Raw genomic sequence first — 15551 nt, forward strand, 5'->3', positions numbered from 1 at the left:
TACATGAACAAATAAAAATACATTCTTCCATTGTTGAATAAAACGAAAACAAAACACGAATGCTACAAGAACAACGTTTTTTACGAGAAAAAAATCATAAGAATTTTCTTTCTAATGTCTTCAACAGAGAATGTTTTCAACGGAGAAGAAAGAATTAAAGTTTTGTAGAGGGAAGAAAGATTCGATTAATTCCAGTAGAAAAACCTCTGAGATCTTTTGAGGGAGAAAATTAAGCAACTTACCATAAACTGTAGAAGGCGATGATCACCGTAGGAGAGAGAGATTAAGATTGTCGTGTACAACTACTGACTGCTATATCTCTCAACAAATGGCTATGGGACAAGAAAAAAAATATTGCAGGCGTATAAACTGTAAAAATCGATGATCATTGTGGGAGAGAGACATTAATATTGGCGTGTAATCTTTGAAAAATATGCAGAAAAGTTTCAACAAATTTTGGAAAAAGATTGAGGGAGGAAATCATGGAAGATACCATAACTGAAAATTATTCCTATACCAAAATTAACCTTTTCCTATTATTTTAATAATTTAAATAATCATAATCTGCTTAATTTTCGTCCATTAGATCATCAAAATCGTGGGGCTAGGATGTAGAAGGAAAAAGGAGAAATTATGGGAAAAGGATTTGAATACAACTCTCTCTATATATATATATATATATATATATATATATATATATATGGGGTAGTGTTAATCTCCTTTTCCTCCCTTAGATTTAAGTTCCTTCTTAATTGGAACCGTTAGATTTGAGGGATGGACGATCCGGATGAGAAGCTTACTAATGATCCCGTCCTTGCATTATTATGGCCCTTTGTGCATTATATGGGTAAATTAGTAAATGTACAGTACCAAAACCGCCCAAAAACGGAATGTGCGAAATTTAAGAGGGACTTTGCTATCACCTTCCATCTACTACCTCAATTCATCACTGCAAATTGTCTCCCCACATTCCCACCACTCTCTAAACCCTAGCCGCCACCTGAAGCAACCGGAAATCTACAGAGAGACTGCGATTTTTGGAAGGTTTTCTGTCCAAAAATTAATCCCGTAGTACGCGACCATCTTGTTGAGGGCGACGAAAAGGTAGGGTTTCAAAAAGGTTAATTTTTCTGTAATACTCACCGTGAATGGCAATATCCTCCGCCTACCACCCCACCTTCTCGTCGATCCAATAATTTATCCCCAAAAAAGTCTCTATTTTCAAACTCACCTTGGTTTAGATTTGCTGAAATCATAAATTCGTTTTCCTTTTTTGTTAGGGTTCTGCCTATTATTGGGTGTGAAATTATTTTCTGGTTTACCATGCTTTAGTTGCAGATTTTGTCGACGAAATCTTAACGGGTTTTGATATTTGTTTCGTCTCGCAGATACATTATGATGAAGAGAGGTCGACCTTCAAGATCTCAACCAACGCCGGCTGAAGGTGAGGGATCTATTTCATTTGCATGTAGAATTCCTGGTGTTTATGTACATCATTTAGTATTCCTTGGTGCATTCGTCGACGATTTTTTTGTAAATGGGGGGTAGGTGAATGTAATTTTCTGTTGTGCATTACTTGATTGATTGGGTACATTATTAGTCTCTGTTTACACATTATTCGTCAAGTATTATCCATTATTTGACTGATTGTGTATACGGGTGATTGGGTGAATGCAATATTCCTATGCGCATTATTTGATTGAATCTATACATTATTTAACTATTAGTATTCATTATTTATCAATTAATAGGTATTATTTGACTGCTTGTGTACATGGGTGAATGCGTGAATGCAATATTTCTGTGTGCATTATTTTATTGAATCTGTACATTATTTAGCTAGTAATTTACATTATTTGTCAAGTATTGAGCATTATGTGATTGCTTGTGTAAATGAGTGAATAGGTGAATGCATTATTCTTGTGTGCATTTTTGGATTGAATCTGTACATTATGTAGCTAGAAGTTTACATTATTTATCAAGTATTAAACATTATTTGACTGCTTGTGTACTTGGGTGAATGGCTGAATGCAATATTCTTGTGTGCATTATTTTATTGAATCTGTACATTATTTAGCTAATAGTTTACATTATTTATCAAGTATTGGGTATTATGTGACTGCTTGTGTACATGGGTGAATAGGTGAATGTCATATTCCTCTGTGCATTATTTGATTGCCTTTGTACATTATTTATCTATTTTTATACATCATTTCTCAAGTATTATGCATTATTTGACTGCCTGTGTATATGAATCTAGTTGGTGCAATGTAATATTACGTTGTGCATTATCTGATTGTTTCTGTACATTATTTAGCAAGTATTATATATTATTTATCAAGTATTATACATTCAATATTTCTGTGTGCATTATTTTATTGAATCTGTACATTATTTAGCTAGTAATTTACATTATTTGTCAAGTATTGAGCATTATGTGATTGCTTGTGTACATGAGTGAATAGGTGAATGCATTATTCATGTGTGCATTTTTTAATTGAATCTGTACATTATGTAGCCAGAAGTTTACATTATTTATCAAGTATTAGACATTATTTGACTGCTTGTGTACTTGGGAGAATGGCTGAATGCAATATTCTTGTGTGCATTATTTTATTGAATCCCTCACATTATTTCGCTAATAGTTTACATTATTTATCATGTATTGGGTATTGTGTGACTGTTTGTGTACATGGGTGAATAGGTGAATGTCATGTTCATTTGTGCATTATTTGAATGCCTATTTACATTATTTATCTATTTTTATACATTATATCTCAAGTATTATGCATTATTTGACTGCTTGTGTATATGAATCTAGTTGGTGCAATGTAATATTCCGTTGTGCATTATCTGATTGCTTCTGTACATTATTTAGCAAGTATTATACATCGACCATCAAGTATTATACATTCAATCATGTTCTGATGGTGTATGTTGGACATCAGTGAAGCAGCTTAGATTGGACATCGACGAAGCGGTCGATGATGTAATTCCAGTTGGAATTGCCCAGAAATTCCAGGAGAGATTAGCAGAGGCCGGGACAAGTACAGCTCAGGAAGAGCCTGAGCATAGGAAACCAATGAGGAGGAAGGTCGACCATCTATACAGCCTCAGATATGGCCACTGGTGGGGAAGTGCTGAGCAAACTAAATTGTTGTATACAATTATAGTACAAACATTGTACATCACTGATTAGATAGATTACATTTTACAGTATTATTTGTAAATTACATTTATCGATTAATACTACCCCCTAGTCGAAATGATAAATAAACCCCAGAGGAAGGACTGATACTCGTGGACTTTAGTTACGGTTGCGTTGCTTAAACCATACTACACCCTAGCCCCAATGATTGCTAAACCCTTGGGGAATAATTGAAACGTGCCCCAAACAAGCAACCAGTGCCAATCTTAAAGTATTCATGAAATTGTATAACATAAACAAACAAAACGGTTTAGAAAACATATACATTGCAGTTCACAAATCGTCCATTATATAGTCAATAACATGCATTACCAAGTACAATTTGGAGGATTATGTGTATCGGCTTAAACTACTACCCCAGCGACGCTGATAACTTAACCATAGAAGAAGGACTGATACTCGTGGACTTTATTTACAGTTGCGTTGCTTGAACTATACTACACCCTAGCTCCAAGGATTGCTAAACCCTTGGGGAATGAGTGAAACGTGCCCCAAACAAGCAACCAGTGTCAATCTTAAACTATTCGTGAAATTGTATAACATAAACAAACAAAACGGTTCAGAAAACATATACATTGCAGTTCACAAATCGTCCATTATATAGTCAATAACATGCATTACCTAGTACAATTTGGTGCATTATGTGTATCGACTTAAACTACTACCCTAGCGACGCTGATAACTAAACCATAGAAGAAGGACTGATACTCGTGTACTTTAGTTACAGTTGCGTTGCTTAAACCATACTACACCCTAGCCCCGAAGATTTCTAAACCCTTGGGGAATGATTGAAACGTGCCCCAAACAAGCAAACAGTGCCAATCTTAAACTATTCATGAAATTGTATAACATAAACATACAAAACGGCTCAGAACACTTATACATTACAGTTGACACATCGTGCATTATATAATCCATAACATGCATTACCTAGTACAATTTGATGCATTATGTGTATCGGCTTAAACTACTACCCTAGCGACGCTGATAACTAAACCATAGAAGAAGGACTGATACCCGTGTACTTTAGTTACGGTTGCGTTGCTTGAACCATACTACACCCTAGCCCCAAGGATTGCTAAACCCTTGGGGAATGAGTGAAACGTGCCCCAAACAAGCAAATAGTGCCAATCTTAAACTATTCGTGAAATTGTATAACATAAACAAACAAAACGGATCAGAACACTTATACATTATAGTTCACACATCGTGCATTATATAACCCATAACATGCATTACGCAGTATAATTTGGTGCATTATGTGTATCGGCTTCCTCTATGGTGCACTAAATAATTAAAGCAATAATACGGTTTCATTGCAGCGTGGAATAGCGAGAGAGAAAGAGTTCAGCGACGGAGTACGGAGAGAAACACGTTTGGTGGGTGTGATTTTAGAAGATAACCGCCAAGATCTTCAAAGGAGAAAAATATGGAAGTTACCATAACAAACAATTTAGTGATTCTTTTATCCTTTTCGGTTTTTTAGTGTATTTAATTTAATTGTAAAAGCTAATAATTTAGGCCCTAGGATCTTGGAAATAAACGGCTGAGATGAAGAGATTTGAGAAAATGTGGAAAAAGGATATGAATACATCCCTAGGGTCCTGTTAGGTTGATATTATTTAGCTAAATTGAGAAATGAGATGCATTATCAGCCACTAATCCAAAAGATTAAATAAATGTCAACAACTATCACATTATGTCAACACAGGGGTATAAGTGTTATTTCATTAATCAAATGGTGGAAAAAATAAAATTAGATTTGAAATCATTTTCTAAAACCCTCTCTAAAACTCTCGGTGAAATATCTTCTGTGCACACACAAGTTTGCTGATCTTCAAAATTCAAATCGAAAACCTTCATCAGCGCTTCAAAGTCGACTTCATAAATTTCTACAATGACGATTCAAAGAGAATCGGCTGAAGCGCCGATTGTAGCTGAATCGGTTGAAGCACCAATCGAAGAGAATCGGCGTTCCACGTCAGCGGTGGTTCCGACTTCTTCAGCGGTGGTTCCGACTTCTTCAGGTTCAGCAATTGATTCAAATTTTAAGTATATTGCTTCGATTTTAGTGTATTAAATCAAATCTGGATTTGTTTTCTTACGAATTCGATTTCTGCTGAAATATGTTGGGGGCTTCAGGAGTGGCGGAGAGGAGAGAGCAGCGCGTGAAAAAGGTGATGGATCTGAGTTGTTGGTGTCCGACCACCGTCAGATTCTGATCGGTGGTTGCAACGCCGAGGGTCTTGCGATTTTTGGGTTCGTTTAGAGTTGTTTAGCATTATTGATTGAAATTTAAATTGGAAGGCGGAGACCATAGAAATCCGATTCAAATGCAGCTCAAGGCGGAGGAGGAAGGAGACGGCGGCGGAGGCAGAGCGACAGCGAAAAAACAAGCGTCGAAGGATTGAGAATCGATGAGCTTGAGTGAGAAGGCGGTGGGGTTGTATGTCGGCGAGAAAGGACTGCTGTTTTGGCTCACAAATTCGCCTACGCTTCCATCTTCATCGTGATTGGGGGATGGATTCTCTTCTGGTTTGTGGGTCTCGCTTTGAACTTGTAGATGAATTTGTGAAATATGTAGATGAATTTGTGAAATATATGGATATCGTTATTAATTCGATTGTGTTGCTGGAATTTGTGAATTGTGTAGATAAGGTGTTTGTGATATTGCCTAAAATATTATTATTGACATAAATTATATAAGTTGTTGACATGAAAATGTTTGTTGTTGAGTACGAAAACAATGTCAACTATATATATAATCCATGTCAACTACATATAAAATTTATATCAACTACACACATGTAATGTCCACTATATGTACAATCCAAGTCAACTACATATATACAATGTCAATTATATGTAAAATGTTGTTATTGACATAATTTATACGTAAAATGTTGTTGTTGACATTAATTATATAGGTCGTTGACATGAATTATGTAGCTCGTTGGTGGAGGTTGACATTAATCGAACGGATTCGATTCGAACACTTGTATAAAGTGTCAACAACGCAAAAACAATTCTTGTAATTAAAAAATAACAACTATTTATCTTAATTTTTTTAATTGACACAAGTTCTGGCATCATGTTCATACAATATATGTCAATAGCATGTTAATAGCCTGTATATAAAATGTCAACAGCTTGTCAACGACTTGTATAAAGTGTCAACAACTCAAAAACAATATCAATAGCGAGAATATCAAATGTCAACAACTCTATTAAAATATCAACAACTAAAAAATAACACTTATAATTCACATATCAATAGCGAGAATATCAAATGTCAACAACTCTATTAAAATGCCAACAACTAAAAAATAACACTTATAATTCACATATCAATAGCCAGAATATCAAATGTCAACAACTCTATTAAAATGTCAACAACTAAAAAATAACACTTGTAATTCACATATCAATAGCAAGAATATCAAATGTCAACAATTCGTATTAAAATGTCAACAACTAAAAAATAACACGTCGATTCCTTCTCTCTCATGAATTCATGAACCTCATCGATTTTCTCTCTGTCAAAACACAAAAACAACAAACTGTGCCAAATTTTCATTATTGCATTTTTACTCCAGCTGCGATCGATATATCGGAGGAATTCGACAGTTCGTCTTTGCTCTCCAAGCATAAGAATAACAAAACTAAGCAAAATTTTTTTCAGAGTCACGTTTGCAGCAACCAAAAAAGTACTCTGTATAGAAGAAGCAACACGCACAAATCTCACCGGAAAAAAAATATTATGTGTGAACGCCTTCGGCGAAAAGCTGATGAATGACAATTGATTCCATCCAAATATTCAATTAACTCCAACAAGTTATTATCCAAAAAATAAAGCAACAATATTTGAAGATTTTAAGACAAATTGAACCTCTTGGCAACGAATTTGATGAATTAAAGATTTGATGAACTCCAACAAATTGAAGATTTGATGAATTGAACCTATCGCTGATCAAATTGAGAGCGGAATCGAACACATCCGCGAATTCAACCTCCGACAACGAATTCGTTGAAGCTAACAATGCAGATTCCGACGAGATCGCAGATCTCCATAAAAAATCAGCGATCTCGAGGAAGAGAATCGCAATATCATTCAAGGAAGGCTGCGAAGAAGGAGAAGAGGAAGAACAACAGAAAATAATTGGCGGAGATCGCGCTCTGAGAGGAGGAGGTTCGCCTCAATGATCCCGAGAAGCAGCGGCGTATTCAAGGAAAGGAGGAGCAGGAGAGATTGCGAATCGAAAAGGATGTTTGACGGCGATCAGCAGCAGCGATATGGCGGCGGCAATCGCCATTGTCGTCGACGAAATTGGAGGGATGAAGATGAAGATGAAGATGGAGGGCCGATTAGCGGTAGTGATTTGGGGAAAAAAAGGATTTTTGGGAAGAAGAGAGGGAGATGTGAATTACCATTCTGCCCTTTCATAATAAATTAATCTAAAAATATTTTTTGTGTGGCAAAATCTGGACCACTCATTTAATAAAAATGAGTGGCTGATGTTGCATCTCATTTCTCAATTAGCCTAAAAAATCTCAATTGATCATGGACCTATATATATATATATATAGGGGAGCGTTATTCTCCTTTTCACATCTTAGATCTCTTTTCCTTCTTAATAATACGCGTTAGATCTAAGACATCAACGGATCAGATTGATTCTATAAAACTGGTTCCGTGTTGCATTATAGAAGGTGGTTGTATGCATTACAGGGTTATTATTGACATTTGACGGAAAAGTAACTGCCACATTTTGGTATCTGCGAATAATGCACCACATGGTCACGAGTAATGCATATAATTGACTATATAATGCACAATATGTGAACTGCAATGCATACGAATAAGATGTACCATGTTATGATGTTTGGACACACGTTTCTTGTTTTCCCTAAGGGTTTAATAAGCTTAGGGACTAGGGTATAGTACGTAGACACGTATGTAATCTTCACATGGTAACGAGTAATGAATATAATTGACTATATAATGCACAATTTGTGAACTGCAATGCATACGAACAAGATGTGCTGTGTTATGATGTTTGACACACGTTTTTTGTTTCCCCTAAGGCTTTAATAAGCTTAGGGGCTAGGGTATAGTACGTACGCATTAATAACAAATTATAAAACGATACGAATAATTCACCAAATTGTCACGAATAATGGATGTTATTAACTATATAATGCACAATATATGAACTGCAATGCATACGAATAAGATGTACCATGTTATGATGTTTGACACACGTTTCTTGTTTCCCCTAAGGGTTTAATAAGCTTAGGGGCTAGGGTATAGTACGTAGACATTACTAACAAATTGTTGTTATTGGAATATACGTATGTGCATTATTTGGTTTAGGTAGTGCATTATGTAGCTGTTAATTGTCATTATCTCAGTATATTATGCACTATTAGAGGTATTGTGTATATGAGTTAATCAACGGATTGAAGATTACATACGTGCATTTAGTAATGTCTACGTACTATACCCTAGCCCCTAAGCTTATTAAACCCTTAGGGGAAACAAGAAACGTGTGTCAAACATCATAACATGGTACATCTTATTCGTATGCATTGCAGTTCATATATTGTGCATTATATAGTTAATAACATCCATTATTCGTGACAATTTGGTGAATTATTCGTATCGTTTTATAATTTGTTATTAATGCGTACGTACTATACCCTAGCCCCTAAGCTTATTAAAGCCTTAGGGGAAACAAAAAACGTGTGTCAAACATCATAACACAGCACATCTTGTTCGTATGCATTGCAGTTCACAAATTGTGCATTATATAGTCAATTATATCCATTACTCGTTACCATGTGAAGATTACATACATGTCTACGTACTATACCCTAGCCCCTAAGCTTATTAAACCCTTAGGGGAAACAAGAAACGTGTGTCAAACATCATAACACAACACATCTTGTTCGTATGCATTGCAGTTCACATATTGTGCATTATATAGGCAATTATATGCATTACTCGTGACCATGTGGTGCATTATTCGTAGCGGTTTCCAGCCATTATTAGATTACTATTGTACCCTCATAATGCATAAATTAGGACAAATAATGCAACACGGGATTAATTATCCAATGTTGATCTTGACCGTCCATTTCTCTAATCTAATGGCTGATATTAAGAAGGAAAAAGGAGGAAATATAGGAAAAGGAAATGAATACATCCCTATAACCAAATCTGCACCACACATATTTCTAATCATGCGGTTGAGATTCAAACTTAGATTTACTTCATAAAAAAAAGCGCAGGGGTAAAACTGTCATCTCTCTCATTTAATTTCTGAATTTTGCCAAATATTACGTAAAATGATAAAATGATAGGTTTATTGCATAGAATGATAGTTTTGAGATTCAAACTTAGATTTACTTCATAAAAAAAAGCGCGGGGGTAAAACTGTCATTTCCCTCATTTAATTTCTGAATTTCGCCAAATATCACGTAAAATGATAGGTTTATTGCATAGAATGATAGTTTTTCCGGATAGAATGATACTCTGAGTTAATAAAATGATACTTTTGACTGACTGATAAAATGATAAAATGATAGGTTTATTGCATAGAATGATAGTTTTGCCGGATAGAATGATACTCTGAGTTGATAAAATGATACTTTTGACTGACTGATAAAATGATAAAATGATAAAATGATAGGTTTATTGCATAGAATGATAGTTTTGCCGGATAGAATGATACTCTGAGTTGATAAAATGATACTTTTGACTGACTGACAAAATGATAAAATGATAAAATGATAGGTTTATTGCATAGAATGATAGTTTTGCAGGATAGAATGATACTCTGAGTTGATAAAATGATACTTTTAGCTTATAAATGTTAGGTTTACTACATAAAATGATAGTTTTGCCGGATAGAATGATACATTCAGCCGATAGAATGATAGTTTTGCCAGATAGAATGATACTTTCAGCTGATAGAATGATAGGTATTTTTGGTGTATAAAATGACATTTTTGTTTAATAAAATGATACTTTTACCCGATAAAATGATAATCTAACCGGATAAAATGACAGTAACCTTATAAAAATGATAGTTTAGCTGAAGAAATTGCATATAAGCTGATAAAATGATACTTTAACGTGACAAAATGACATAAAACTAATAAAATGATAGTTTTGCCGGATAGAATGATACTTTCAGCCGATAGAATGATAGTTTTGCCGGGTAGAATGATACTTTCAGCCGATAGAATGATAGGCATTTTTGGTGTATAAAATGACATTTTTGTTTAATAAAATGATACTTTTACCTGATAAAATGATAATCTAACCGGATAAAATGACAGTAACCTTATAAAAATGATAGTTTAGCTAAAGAAATTGCATATAAGCTGATAAAATGATACTTTAACGTGACAAAATGACATAAAAGTGATAAAATGATAGTTTTGCCGGATAGAATGATACTTTCAGCCAATAGAATGATAGTTTTGCCGTATAGAATGATACTTTCAGCCGATAGAATGATAGGTATTTTTGGTGTATAAAATGACATTTTTGTTTAATAAAATGATACTTTTACCTGATAAAATGATAATCTAAGCGGATAAAGTGACAGTAACCTTATAAAAATGATAGTTTAGCTGAAGAAATTGCATATAAGCTGATAAAATGATACTTTAACGTGACAAAATGACATAAAACTGATAAAATGATAGTTTTGCCGGATAGAATGATACTTTCAGCCGATAGAATGATAGTTTTACCGGGTAGAATGATACTTTCAGCCGATAGAATGATAGGTATTTTTGGTGTATAAAATGACATTTTTGTTTAAAAAAATGATACTTTTACATGATAAAATGATAATCTAAGCGGATAAAATGACAGTTACCTTATAAAAATGATACTCTGAGTTGATAAAATGATATGTTTACTGCTTTGTAGGTTTGTATATTATGTATTATGCCGATTATATTAGGTTTATTGTATAGAATGATAGTTTTGTCGGATAGAATGTTACCCTGAGTTGATAAAATGATACTTTTGACTGACTGATAAAATGATAAAATGATATATGTTAGGTTTATTGCATAGAATGATAGTTTTGCCGGATAGAATGATACTCTGAGTTGATAAAATGATACTTTTGACTGACTGATAAAATGATAGGTTTATTGCATAGAATGATAGTTTTGTCGGATAGAATGATACTCTGAGTTGATAAAATGATACTTTTGACTGACTGATAAAATGATATATGTTAGGTTTATTGCATAGAATGATTGTTTTGCCGGATAGAATGATACTCTGAGTTGATAAAATGATACTTTTGACTGACTGATAAAATGATAAAATTATAAATTGATATATGTTAGGTTTATTGCATAGAATGATAGTTTTGCCGGATATAAATGATACTCTGAGTTGATAAAATGATACTTTTGACTGACTGATAAAATGATAAAATGAGTGAAATTCAGAAATTAAATGAGCGAAATTTGGATACGTAAATTTTATCATGATCGAAATGACATATTTCCCCCCGCGCTTTTTTTTATGAAGTAAATCTAAGTTTGAATCTAGACCACGTGATTTTAAAAATGTGTAGTCCAGATTTAGTTATAGGGTTATTACGTAAATTGGGGTTATCATTATAGTGATTTGGGGGAAAAAAGGATTTTTGGGAAGAAGAGAGGGAGATGTGAATTACCATTCTTCCCTTTCATAATAAATTAATCTAAAAATATTTTTTGTGTGGCAAAATCTGGACCACTCATTTAATAAAAATGAGTGGCTGATGTTGCATCTCATTTCTCAATTAGCCTAAAAAATCTCAATTGATCATGGACCTATATATATATACCTATATAGGATTGTATTCAAATCCTTTTCACCTAATAAATCCTTTATCCTTCTTAATCTCCACCGTCGATTTGCACTGATCTAGCGGTTCACATATTAAGCTGAAACATTAAAATTTAAATCATGTTAACCGTGTAAATGGCACAATAGGAAATAACAAATGGAGTTGGTTATGGTATGTCCCATGATTTTCTCATTTCACACTCATTTAATAAAAATGAGTGGCTGATGTTGCATCTCATTTCTCAATTAGCCTAAAAAATCTCAGTTGATCATGGACCTATATATATATATACCTATATAGGATTGTATTCAAATCCTTTTCACCTAATAAATCCTTTATCCTTCTTAATCTCCACCGTCGATTTGCACTGATCTAGCGGTTCACATATTAAGCTGAAACATTAAAATTTAAATCATGTTAACCGTGTAAATGGCACAATAGGAAATAACAAATGGAGTTGGTTATGGTATGTCCCATGATTTTCTCATTTCACGATTTTTGCAATTCGTCAAATTATTCCCCTCAGATTTTCGCCCTATCTAGTCTCCATTTTCGCTGGTTTATTTTTTTGAGTCGACAGTACTTTGTGAAATCGTCCTTTCTCACATTCAATCGCACACATATTTTCATTTTTCAAGTTGTTCGGTTGCCAATGGAAGAAGGTAAGTCAAAAAATTTTCTCCATGTTTATTGTTTTTGGTGTTTTACTTTTCTTATCGAAGTCCAGTCGCACTACCCGATGTTAGTAGATCATGAAATTTGTGTTTGATGTTGATGTGCCTTTGACTGTTTTATCGAAATATGATGGACCGGTCACGAGTCTGTGGTGGCAATGGTGCATTCAGAATACTAGGTGACATCGTCCTTCAATAATTACCCCAGGGAAGCCGATAGTAATAGTAGTATTTGACTACATGCAATAGTAGTGTTATATTTTATTAGATTGAAAACATGTATTTATTTCCACGAATTACAGCCATCCCTATAGTGTTTGTGTTAATGTTGACGTAGTAGTTGGACAAAATTATACATGCAATGTATCATTATTACTATATAATGCATTCATTTTGTGCGGTAATGTAGCGTATATCTCTTATAATGCATCTTTTGCTTAACCTACCAAATGTCATACTGTTTCGTGTTCACACGCAGTTAGGGTTGTGCCTGCCTGTTCTGATCAATTAAAGCCTGTTGTTGGTCAGAGGTTCCAATCATTAGAGTTTGCAATCGCGTTTTATGATGTGTATGCTAGGGCAGTTGGGTTTGACACGCGCAAACAAGGTGTGAGGAAGGTGGACGAAGTTACAACTTGGTATTACGTCGTATGCAATAGGAAGGGCCATAAGAAGTCCATCGACGATGACCAGTTGAATGCACGTTCCGGCTTCTCAATGAAGCGCTGACGCTTATCGAAGAGATGTGGCTGTAAAGCTAGTATTTCCTTCAAGTATTTCTCTGATAATGGACATCCAGGTTATATGGTACATGATTTCAGCGAGGTTCATAACCATGAGATGGTTGAGTCCGAGCACCAGCAGTTTATGACTGTGAACCCTCATTTGGATGACGTTCACCTGAAATTCATACTTGATTGTTCAAAAGCGAATATTGAACCCACATTGACATTTAAGGTATTGAAAGAAACTCTCGGTGGCTTTGACCTCGTTGGTTGTACGGTCGGTGACATCAGGAATGCGTCACGCGACATTAAAGCATATGCGCATGGGTTCGATGTGCAAATGGTATTGGACGACATGGCGAAAAAGAAGAAGATGTCTGGGTCGTACACATATCATTATGAGGTTAATGAAAACAACCAGTTGGTTGCGTTGTTTTGGTGTGACGGCTTAATGAAAAGGAATTACCATATGTTCGGTGACATTGTAGCCTTTGACACCACCTATAACACAAACAGGTATATATGGTTCTGCTATTGTAAGTGCATTATAAATACGTTTGCATTCATTATATTAGTATAACAGTTGCATTATGCAGATTAGATTTTCTGTTATTAGTTAATTATATCAAGTGCATTAAAAGTACATATTCGTATATTATGATTCCGTTATAGATTCATTATGTTTTCGTTGGATTAATTGGATGACACGCAAACGATTGTTTATGTAGGTATTGCATGATATTCTGTCCTTTCACGGGAAAGGACAATCATGGAAGCCCTGTAACCTTTGCGGCTGGCTTGTTATGCAATGAGAAAACAGTGCGTTCGGATGGTTGTTTAGACGTTTTGTTGAATGCATGGGCATAGCACCGAAGATGATCGTGACAGATCAAGACAATGGAATGAGATCAACCATCGAAGAGGTTCTGGTTGGCACGCGTCACCGATGGTGTATGTGGCACATAATGCACAAGTTGTCCACCAAGATCCCAAATAGGTTGCTTAGGGATGAAGCTTTCAAGAAGGAATTCAGTGCATGCGTTTGGTCTGATCTGCTTAAGCCTGACGAATTTGAAGAGGAGTGGAAAAGAGTGGTGGAAAGTCATGGGTTGGAAGACTTTGACTGGTTTAACTCATTGTACGAACACAAGCATTTCTGGATACCGGCGTATTTTAGAGATTTTCCACTAGGTTCGATGATTAGGACAACATCCATTTCCGAATCGGAGAACAGTTTCTACAAAAGATTTCTGAAGCCCCGTGCGAACATAGCCGAGTTCTACATGATTTTCAACCATGCTGTTGAGTTTCAGCGTAACAGTAGGACGGCGTTAGACTACCACGATGCCACTGCTTTGCCCATTTTGGCGACTACATTGCCGTTTGAGAAACATGCTTCGACGCTTTACACGGATACGATGTTCAGGAAAATACAGGTAGAAATCATTGAGGGTAATGATAGATGTCGCGTGCTAGGATTTTCTTCGACTGAATTTGTTGACACCTACAAGCTTGGGGATAGCAATCGCAAATCGTATTTGGTGACTCATGATAGGAGTGTTGAGTCATATTATTGCGAATGCAAACTATTTGGTAGGCATGGATATTTGTGCAGACATATTTTTTTCATTTTCAGGAACAATGAGTTGAAGAAAATACCAGAAAAATACTGCCAAAGTAGATAGATGAAGACTCCGCTAGCCAAGGCGGTCCATGGGGAAATTCATGATGACATTCCTACCAGATCTGTTGTTGACGATAGGCAAGCAGTGTCAAAGCAAGGCATTTCTATGTTCTATGGTTTCCTCCGGCGGTTTGAGGAAGACATTGATTTGCTACGGGCATTTGTAGGCGGCGTTGAAGAACTTGGTAAATCTCTGCAAGCTGGGAATCCGACAACGTCAGCAATTGAAAAAAGGCGAATGATTGAAGAGTTCTATTGCATGGTGCGGCCTGAAGTTGTGGAGGTTCATCCTCCATATGTGGTCAAGACCAAGGGGCATGCTAGCAGCTCAAAGAGCCGACTGATTTCGAAAAGGGAAAAGGCTCTAAAGGATGCTAGTCGACCTTAAAGACG

At 35.3% G+C, this 15551-nt stretch overlaps 1 protein-coding gene across 1 annotated transcript; it reads left to right on the forward strand.

Moving 5' to 3' along the window:
• The first annotated feature begins 13553 nt into the window (after nt 1–13553).
• LOC121781548 (protein FAR1-RELATED SEQUENCE 5-like) lies at nt 13554–15119 on the forward strand. The gene is made up of 3 exons (XM_042179273.1): nt 13554–13990; nt 14316–15015; nt 15111–15119. Exons 1-3 carry the CDS (start codon nt 13554–13556, stop codon nt 15117–15119), a joined length of 1146 nt encoding a protein of 381 aa, XP_042035207.1.
• The last annotated feature ends 432 nt before the right edge of the window (nt 15120–15551 follow it).

This window comes from Salvia splendens, chromosome 20, assembly GCF_004379255.2.
Source record: "Salvia splendens isolate huo1 chromosome 20, SspV2, whole genome shotgun sequence".
Lineage (NCBI taxonomy): Eukaryota > Viridiplantae > Streptophyta > Magnoliopsida > Lamiales > Lamiaceae > Salvia > Salvia splendens.